Source organism: Sycon ciliatum, chromosome 2, assembly GCF_964019385.1.
Source record: "Sycon ciliatum chromosome 2, ocSycCili1.1, whole genome shotgun sequence".
NCBI lineage: Eukaryota > Metazoa > Porifera > Calcarea > Leucosolenida > Sycettidae > Sycon > Sycon ciliatum.
In genome coordinates, this window is record NC_088644.1 from 9909609 (window position 1) to 9920180 (window position 10572).

General features: G+C 46.8%; 1 protein-coding gene across 1 annotated transcript; it reads right to left on the minus strand.

Moving 5' to 3' along the window:
* Positions 1–1908: 1908 nt before the first annotated feature.
* Positions 1909–10269, minus strand: LOC135808584 (uncharacterized). Its single transcript, XM_065321803.1, has 2 exons — positions 9307–10269; positions 1909–5528 (listed from the first exon to the last, which is right to left on the minus strand). Exons 1-2 carry the CDS (start codon positions 9364–9366, stop codon positions 2634–2636), a joined length of 2955 nt encoding a protein of 984 aa, XP_065177875.1. The 5' UTR covers positions 9367–10269; the 3' UTR covers positions 1909–2633.
* Positions 10270–10572: the final 303 nt, after the last annotated feature.

Here is a 10572-nt window from a genome sequence, read left to right on the forward strand (position 1 = left end):
GCCCACGCATAAGCCCAGGGTTTGTTCGAACATCACAAAGCTTCTATTCATCGTACAAGCCCATGGGCTTACTACTACTAGTAGGTCATACCGAGAGTCCATAAATATTGGACTCTTGGCCATACCATGTACAGTAGGTATCGGTTATAGCGTGGGTGTTTGAAAAACGACTTCAAGTTCTATTCCTATTTCCGATATTTCTTACACACGATAAATCAAGTGTGGCATATCACATGCATGTGCGCAGGGGCAGGAAGATCATCGTACATGATGACAGTACTTCTGTGCATGTGGTTGGTCATAGTCCCGGTGATAGGCTTACCATGTGGCTATGCAAAATGGTTTACATGATCACAACTTACATGTAAATCCGCAGCACTACGACGCAACGAGTGTCAGATCAGAACGGAATTGGACAGATGCTATTACTACAGGCGATACACGTTGTACTAATCTGGCATGTTTCGCTACACAAAGTCCATTCTTAGGACCGATATATTCTACTATGGGACAAAATTGCTTGTAAGAATAAATGTGCACTTGAAATCCATGTTATGAATATGAAAACATGAGAGTTCATTCTTGTAGGCGGTATATTCTTTTACATGATCACACACTATAACCGATACGCACTGTACATGTACGTAGTACATGCACGTTAGTTTTTTCCGTGCATTTCAGCACAATCATCGGTTGTTTTTGTTTGCACAGTGATTTTCAGCAATGTACTTCTCACTTCCTTGATGCTTTTCAATAGCACAACTTGGTGTCGGCGTATAAGCCCATGCCGGCGTATAAGCCCATGTTCTCGTATAAGCCCACCGAAATGTCACCTTGTGAAACAGATAAGCCCACGGGCTTATCCGCGGGATTTTACGGTATTGTGAACTTGATTCCGCTTCATTCAAGGAGAGATAATTGAAAAGAAGTCCCGAAAAACAAGAAACTGCACCAACGAAAAGCCACTGCAATGTGACCATGGTGACAGCAATGCGGTCAAGCACAACATTTTTGCTGAAGCAAAAAATTGCAGGGAAATCCCAAAATCAGTGCGATTTAACATGAGCCCAAATGTTCAAGTTACCCACAAAGACACAAGCTTTCCAACTCTCTTTGGCTGTTGGAAAGCGTACCTTCCCGACAAGCCCTTACGTCCCGTACCGTCAGCGTTCCGTCGGATGTGAACTAGGCTATAGGGCTAGTACTACAGCATTCAACGCATCATCTGCGAACGTCGTCCGAAATTAGATCCAAAGTCCAGTCACACCCGCCGGATGTACATTGTGTATCACCCTGCTGTGAAGTAGAACCACCCACACGTGTAGCAGATCCGAAAGTCAGCGTTTGTCATGACTGCGGGCTGGCTGTGACGTAGCATTTTCAAGCCCAAAAATAATTAGCACCCCGACTTTAAATAAGTTTAACTCTGTACAACATGTACTTGTCTGCGTGCCAAGAAGTTGTCATATCAACGCCGTAGCAACAAGCAACCCCCCCCCCCCCCCCGATCAGCAGACGATGTATTCCGGTAACAAGAACACCCTAGTAGTACTAGTATTGTTTTTAAATCAGACCCATATCAATTTGGCAAATAACATTAATTTTTTGAATACCAGCTCCACGACTAGAATAATATGTACTCCACACTCTCCATGGTCCTTGTTTTGCATGAAGCAGCAGCAGCATCAGCAGCAGACCCTTGCACACAATGACAGTGCATGGAAATGATGCCAGCGTGTACGCCAGCATGATCAAGCTGCACGTGTACGACGTACATGCATCGACGTTTCAGTGATGCCGGCTTTCCGTGCAGACAGTGCCGCTAGCACGATTGTGTGCCCGTGGGTGTGTTGAGTGTGCAGAGCTACCTCAAGACTGTGGCCATCTACCAACCATACAGTATCAGACACAATGTGATCACGGTCCCATAGGTCATGGACCCATAATTATGTTCGAAAATTGATCAAAATTTCAGAGCGAAAAACACAGAAACAGATCAAAAAATTCAATAGTTTTCATCTACTAATGTAGTACCACAATAGAAGGTGTTTTCTGATAAACTGTGAGATAATCAATAAGCATGGCAGGCTCACTGCATCCACAAAAAATACTCTATTTTGATAACCACAGATGCATGAAATCTTCAGCTCTATAAAACTATAATAGAAATCCGAGCCCTGGTAGTGGGTATTGGGTATAGTCGTATCAGGGTAGTCAAGTGGAAACCATTATTTATTAGCGTGAAGACTGCGACCGGTCTGTACATGAATCTACTGGTAATTTAGATTAGACAAACCGCATCAGTTAGTTAACGGCTAGCTTTGGTCTCAACTTCCACTCAACTGGCAAGCCCTTTTCCGCAAAGGGAAAAAAGATGAAATTACGTGCTCAACTCAAGCGCAATCAAATGTTCTCAGAGATTGCAACGGTAGTGTGAATATATCGGTGTGCAGTACTCTGAAAGCAGATAACAGCTATGAACAACCATGACATATAACAGCTATGAACAACCATGACATAGCTAGAACTTGTAGAACTAAAAACAGCAATATATTATGATATGATAGGCGTTGGCTCTCAGCAGAAATACTTCTGGTGCTTACCTGGTCAGTTTGCAGAGCAAATCGCACCAATCACACTATGGCCTCCTCCATATCCTGAGTGCCGGTCACTGTAATCTTCACCGACGGCAACACTAGTTCTGATTCATCCACCTCTTGCACATCACTGTATCGCGAGGTCGGTGAGGTAGCCATAGTTTTCATCTGGGTGGTCACAATGACAGCCGGGCCACTGCTTTTACTGGAGCAGACGCCAACGTTTGCAGGTGTGCTGTGACGCCGCTCCAGCTCAAAGCTATTGGTTGTGAGTGAGCTCAAGCCAGCACTGCTAGTGCAGGCTGGAAAGACAATGACGTCTTCATTAGTCGTGATACTGGTGGGAGAAAGAGGGCAGAGGGGACTGATGGGTGGATTCTCAGAAGCCTCGGAGATGGATCCGAACGAGCCTATGGAACTCCTTCCGACAGATGATGACACGCCAGATGATCTCGGAAAGTCACGTGGCGATAGAAAGCTTCCTCCGGACGACAGTGCTAACGACTGAGAACGGTAGGTTCTCATTGGTCGACCATCACCACTGCCTGTGGATTTGCGTGGCAGTGAAAAGTCAGAGCTACCCATATACCCGTTCAAGCCGCGTAGAGATGGCTTTGAACCATACGCAGAGTACTCACTGGCGAGACGGCGTCGCTCGCCGCCTTTCATTGAAAACGCATGTCCCAGCGCAGAGTCTGGGTGCTGCTGTGCCCAGTCCAGGACGCTGTCGCGATGCACCGAGTCCAGCGAGACTGTGCCGCGGCGACGGAGCGCTGTAGCGCTGGTGCTGCGCATCAAACGCATCTGAGCTGTAGTGGCCTTGCTGAGTGTTAGCTCCTCCTTGGTTGGCCACTCGACCCGCCGAACTTTGGGCAAGTAGAGAACGGCCGCCATGACTCCAAACTGGAAGAACACCTCCAGAGACCGCACTGCATACTGAATATCAGGTGTGGTCTCCAGCACCGCCTTGCCAACAAACGCCAAAATTTCAATCAGGCTCGACAGGTAGACAATGATGGAGATCTCCCGGCTCTCCGCATAGTCATTCAGGACTCGTCGAAGCTTGAAGCACAGGAAACTATTAAACAATACTACAGTCAAATGAACTGCTAGCGTGAAGTACTTGAAGCTCTTATCGTTGCAGCGATCAAAGTAGTAGGGCTGGTGGTCAATGATCTCCTTGTCTTCTTCGACTGCCAGAAGATCAGCACTCGTGGCGATGGACAACACAATACAGAATAGCAAAACGAACACAACCAGATACAGTGCTAGGTCGTTGTTCTTCAGTCGTGTCTTACCACGCGGTTTGATCATGGCCTTGTTGCTGAAGATTTGCTCAATCCTCCAGCTTTTTAGCAGTATGCTACCATAGCTCAGGGCAAAGCCAACTTCAACTGTCCAGTGGAACATGATACATGTCACTTTCGATGCCTGGCTCTCTCCAAATAGACCAGCAAATGCCAACAAACAGCCACTCAGAATCACCACCAAGAACTGCCAGCTTGCCGACCTAATCGGGGCCTCCTTCCGTTTTACAATGACATAGATGAGCAATGCGACGATGAGGACCACTGCTAGACCATTGACAATGTGAAACGGAAGCACGATAGCTAGCTTTGTCTTGTAGCGACAATCGTCCTGGCTGGATGTGCATGTCCGGCAGCGATTGGGACACTTCTCGCACTTGAAGTACTGCAGCTCAGCGCGAATACCTGCCTCGCATGAACTAGCGCTCAAATTGTGCACTCTCTCCGACAGCTGAAATCCACTGATGGATTCAGAGTTGTTAGAATGAGGGTAGTAGAAACCTTCCTTGCACTTGCACACATAGTAACCATCGCGTAGTTTAAAATCGTTCGTGTCAATGACGGTTTGACACTGTGACGTAGCCAGATCACACATGTTTGTGTCTGCAAACACGTTTGCACCTGTAAAGTTCGCTATGTTGGCAGAGCATTGGCTGATCTGTATCCTCCCAAGATCAATATCAATTCCAGCCATTCCCAGATAGTGTACTGTTTTGTTGTGGTACACTGCCACTGGTGCTGCATAGGTTACCATCCAGGTAAAACCAAGATCACAGTCGAAGTATGGGTTTACCCATAGAGAGTCAGTGTACCTTGTGTGTACTGGGCAAACGACATCATCCGGGATTTCACAGCTCTCGGCGGATTCCAGTAGCGTCAAGTTGCCACGAGGACAAAGGCGTCTGCACTCTCCACCCAGCCATGCATCTGTCTTTTGGATGCTGGAATTTTGAAGAAATTCCTTGGCTGTTTCGTACCACGCCGGCGCATCAGCATCGTCGGACACTCTATGTAAGGTACTGATATGGTGACCATTTTCTCCCTCATCAATACTTAGATTCCGAGGGAAATAGAAACACTCACTTCCAGTGTACACACCATTGCCCAAACAGCCTCCTACAGCAAAGATATTGTCAGTCAGAGCACTACTTCTTGCTCTTGTAGCAAACAATATATTTCCCTCACGAAAGAAGTTTGTAGTTTCCAGCTGGTTGCATCTGTGGTTGATAAAACTGTCATCGCCTTTTGGCCAAATGGTGTTCACTGGGCGCATGTCTGCAATGAGACTTGAGAGGAGGTGAGCATTCTCCACCGCAAACTCTGCGTGGAACCGGAACTCAGTGAAGTTGATTGTAAGGTCGCCAGGATCACTCTTACAAACATCTGCACACCGCGATGCATTTTTACCACAGAACATATCACTCTCATCTTTGGCAAGCTTGATTTTGCTGAAGAATTCCACTACTTTCTTCTGCGAGGTACATATCCGGTCAACCAGCTGATCATCAGTACTTCCTGTATGTGTTGAGCTGGACACTGCACAGCTCACAGCAACCAGCAACACCAACCACCAGCAACTGAATGTTCCACAGTTGCGAGATGTCCTCTTTTTGCGCACCAGGTGCTGCAATATACCAACAACAAAAACCACAGCATGCCTCTTAAATTCTCAACTGATACAGAGAGAGACAGAGAGACAGAGAGAGAGAGAGAGACAGAGAGAGAGAGACAGAGAGAGAGAGACAGAGAGAGAGAGACAGAGAGAGAGAGAGACAGAGAGAGAGAGACAGAGAGAGAGAGAGACAGAGAGAGAGAGACAGAGAGAGAGAGACAGAGAGAGAGAGACAGAGAGAGAGAGAGAGAGAGAGAGAGAGAGAGAGAGAGAGAGAGAGAGAGAGAGAGAGAGAGAGAGAGAGAGAGAGAGAGAGAGAGAGAGAGAGAGAGAGAGAGAGACAGAGACAGAGAGAGAGAAAGAGAGAGAGAGAGAGAGAGAGAGAGAGAGAGAGAGAGAGAGAGAGAGAGAGAGAGAGGGGCGAGAGAGAGAGAGAGAGAGAGAGAGAGAGAGAGAGAGAGAGAGAGAGAGAGAGAGAGAGAGAGAGAGAGAGAGAGAGAGAGAGAGAGAGAGAGAGAGAGAGAGAGAGAGAGAGAGAGAGTGACAGACAGACAGAGAGGGGCGAGAGAGAGAGAGAGAGAGAGAGAGAGAGAGAGAGAGAGAGAGAGAGAGAGAGAGAGAGAGAGAGAGAGAGATAAAGAGAGATAAAGAGAAGGTAGGAAGAGGTAGGACTCTGTCCAACACCGCCCGGAAAAATTCATAAATAAGTATGTCACGTCTGAAAAAAGTCCCCATTCATTTCTTACTCTGACGTTGTGGTCAAGTTTTTGCCCGAAATACGTAACTGTATGGTGGTTGAACGAGCTAGTGTGGCATGCACACATATAATTATATGCATTGTACGACGTATACTGGAAAATGACTTGTCCACTGTGCGCAAGTCAGGTCTGACGGTTAGTTCGCGTTTCACAGTTAATACCCTGGCCAAAGACTAGCACGGGTGCTACCACTGAATTTGAAAATACGTACAATGTCATACTTATAACATGAGCAAGAGAGAGAGAGAGACTAAATCTAACTTTGCACAAATTAATTCAGGGACGTTGGAAGGTATTTTACTGTGGTACGGTCAGCCATCTGAAGTACAATTTACTCGTGGGGGAGGGGTTGCTGAGCGAAACGTTTTGGAAATTTAGAGCCCAGACCAGTGTATTTTAATTTTTATTGATTCCTGGGGGGCACCTGGGACTAAAAGTGATACGGTCAATACCGTAGTGACCGTACAGTGATAAACGGTAACAAGATATTGCAAGGTTGAACCATTGCAATACAGAAAGGCGCAGGAAATTGTTTGCTTAGATGCCCACAGCATCAGTACACCAGGAAATTGTTTAAGTTATCGCCATATCGGAAAGCCTCCAGAACAAGTGAAGAGAAAGCAGCACTGGAAGTCTTGCTTTTACTATTCTCCATTTCCATTCCATGATTGTTCCGGACTCAAGTTATTGGCCCTAGTGTGTGCTTTCGATAAAGCACATTTCAATATGTACTAAATTGGAGCAGTGCCATCACTGAGTTTGCCGAAGCACCCAAGAATGTCCCGGAAAAAGCAATCAGACTGAAGAAATAAATTAGCTTCAGGCTCTTCGCAACCGACATTTTGAAATATCTCCATGTATTGAGTACTAGTAATGCAGATGAGCATACGGCCTCAGAGCAAACTAACCCAGCCTCCTCTATTCTTGCATCACTTCAAGCAGACTACACGAGTACTACTGTTGTGAACATGGATATCCGTGGGGCCGGTGCCCTCAGCGCGTACAGAACGTTGCAGGCAGTGCACATGTTGATCCGATGCGACCAGCGCGCTGCAGCGCATAACTGAACGTGTGATCGTACCGCTTACGGCAGCATGGCCATGGACGTGCGGCCGGATTTCCATGTCCACACGTGACAGTACTACAGGGCAATGGAGGTATTAATTTTCTAAATGTGTACTAGCTATGTGTACTGGCTTGGATTGGATTGGTTATATAATGTCGAATAACAAACAGGCAGTGTTGCCTTATTACATAAGATCGACTACAGGCACACAAATGTAAGGAAAAAGGAAAGATTAAAGAAAAAAAAGAGTAGGATTTAAGACAGCAGGGGTAAGATTGCATAATTATTTTGATCAGTGAGCAGTGGCTGTGTCAGTGGCTTGGAGGGCACTAGTACAGAACTGGTCCTGTTGGGCAGTAGGTTATTACCGGACCGGCTCTGTGTGTCCACCAATGCATGTTTATAGCTGAGGAGGTTATACGTATCCAATTATATCAAACACCATGTAGGAAAGGCTTTGGTACGACGGAAGCAATTGAATACTGCTTTCGGTGGTCCTGTACTAGTAGTACCCTCCAAGTCAGTACACATAACGTCGCTGCAGGTGGAAAAGCCAATCCATAGTACCCTGTAGCCCTGTCTTACCTATGCCACTGCACACACTGGAGTGCAATACTGTCTTATTGAACAACATTCCTCTTGATTGGCCACATTATTGCAGAAATATTGCGAATAATTGACTTGTGACCAAGTCATACCCCCAAGTGTAAAGGACTCCCACCCTCAGAATTGTCCAAATCATGGCACATGTGGCGATAATGTGCAAGAAATTATTGCACATGACGAAGATTTTCTTTGATTGAACACGAAAATCACTTGAAAGGCTTTTCGCCTACACATTTACTCTAGTCTAGGCTTCACTTTTCCACTACATTGATCAGGCGCGTACGCAGGGGGGTTCCCGTTGCCCGGAAACCCCCCAAATGTTCCAAACGAGCAACGTTTTTTGGGCTTTTTTGGTAGGGCGCACGATCAATCTGGCAAGAATGCGAAACTTCAACAGATCGTAACTCAGTCAAATCTCGCTCTAATCCATCGATCCAAATATCCAGGTCGAATAGAAAATTCTCGGCTGTCGGTTGAAACAATTTGCGACGCGTTGCGAGCTATGTCTCTTGAGATACCGTATTATCTCCAATATAAGCACAGTCTCCAATAATAGCACGTCTCCAATGATAGAACACCTTGGGGCGGCATTCAAAAAATAAAGTGCTCAGTCTCCATTATAAGCACTCTGTGTAAATTCATTATCTGTACCGGCGAAAAAAACCCTGAAATGTGTGCGTCATACATGAATTTGGCATGGCAACATGCCTCTGAAATGAGGTTGAAATAATAATGGAACAGTCTCCAATAAAGGAACGTCTCCATTAATAGCACGGGGCGGAGATACATTGAAAAAATAAAGGACCGTGCTTAAATTAGAGATAATACGGTAAATCATTTGTAAGTTGAGCCGCGATCTCGGCAATTTCAAAATCGCGCAGAGCGACTTGAGTATCGAGAATTTGAAACTTTTCGTCACCCTGACTTGCTCAAATTTCCAGGGGCTTCACTGCACTTGTGATATGTTCAAGAGTACACAGCAAAAGATCAAAAGTCTGCGATCAAGAAAAACGAAATCGCTGGAGCAGGACGCGTTTGGGCCTTTGGGGCATTTTTCGCATCGTCGCTGCACTCCACCGCTATCGCTGGATATGTACATGACTGTACTGTGTCCTGGCTATCATGGTCGACCTCATTCTCTCCCAGGTACCTTTCCACTTCCAGGAAGCCCAAGATAATGAAGATTGAGAGAGTAGATCCGAAGTTATGATCAAAAGAACACGAAAAAATGTATAATTTTCAAAATTTCCTAGGGCTCTTTACAAAGGGTTAACACTCATTGTTTGGGATTCAGTTGGAAACCCCCCTAGAGGTGACCCTGCGTAGATCTACGCGCCGCCTGTTGATATGCATGACCCACCTTGGCCGGCTTGCAGAGATCCGAGGAGGTCGTCGAGTGCACAGTGACCTGGCCACTCATCACGCGAACGCCCTGGTCTTGTTGAGCTTTGACGGCAGCAGCTAGCCCAGCCAGGACATACAGCCACGCCTGGCTGTGGCACGGACAACCGGCCCAGTACAGAGCACGAGTGTCACCAGCGCTAAATCATGGCGAAGGCTAATACTACAGACGATGACCACTACAAGTAGATCTACGTCGAGGCGGCACGGAAGCAAGTCAGCACGCTGGACCAAAGGCAAAGAGCTGAGTGAGAGGGCGACGCGATCCAAGTGCTAACTGTACTAACGACGTGATAAGTGCACCGACAGACTGCACAGTCACTGTATTTTGTTACTGGTGTGTCTAACGACGACCGGATCCACTCAGCCGAGAAGGTGCACAGCAGTGTTCTACGAAATGCAGTTAGTATGCGATGGTCCACAGTCCGTCAAAGTGCAGCCACTTGAACTCGGCAATCCTGCGTCACCGATCTACGCGACGGAGTATACCTACTTCTTTTCAGCAACAAACTTACTTTTTGCGGGTAATCAGGCTTGTAATAACAATAATTATTATTAGGCCATTGGCGTTGGAGCAGAATTAGCTTGAGATATTCGGACCAGAACAGCTTCACTGTTCATGAACTACATCAGTGCTAGTTGCTTCACCATCCTCTGCTGTGCCCTGTTCGACATTCTACCTGCCAACCCATATGGCCATGCAGATAGCTGTGCCAAACGAATCCGTAAATTTCCACCGTACTACATGTACTAGCATACCAGCTCCTCGTGATAAACGAAAATACACCCATCGACTTTCTTATCTGGGTAGCTTGTTGCGGACAATCACCACACGCAGCGCTCTAAAAGTACCACGCTGCATACCTGATCGTGACTAGCTCGACATGCTGGCTGCTGGGACAGCCCAAAAATCGGGTGGTACGCAACGAGTTCATAACGGGCGCGATCCTCTGCGCGATCGCGAGCCGGCAAGTCCTGCTGCTGGCGGAGAATCCGGAGACGTTTGTGTTCACTTCACGTGAGATGAGAACGGCGAAGCGACAGTCGACTAGTCCGATCCGTGCAGACTGTCAGACAGCTAGCTAGTCCAGCGTTGATGACTGCGATGACTGGAGGATCTAGGAAGGTGCTATGCATGCATGCTCGTGCCGTCTGGGAATATTTTCGGTCACACGTAGATCTACGTAGAGGATCGATCTAGTACTACAGTCTGTACGGACTGAGT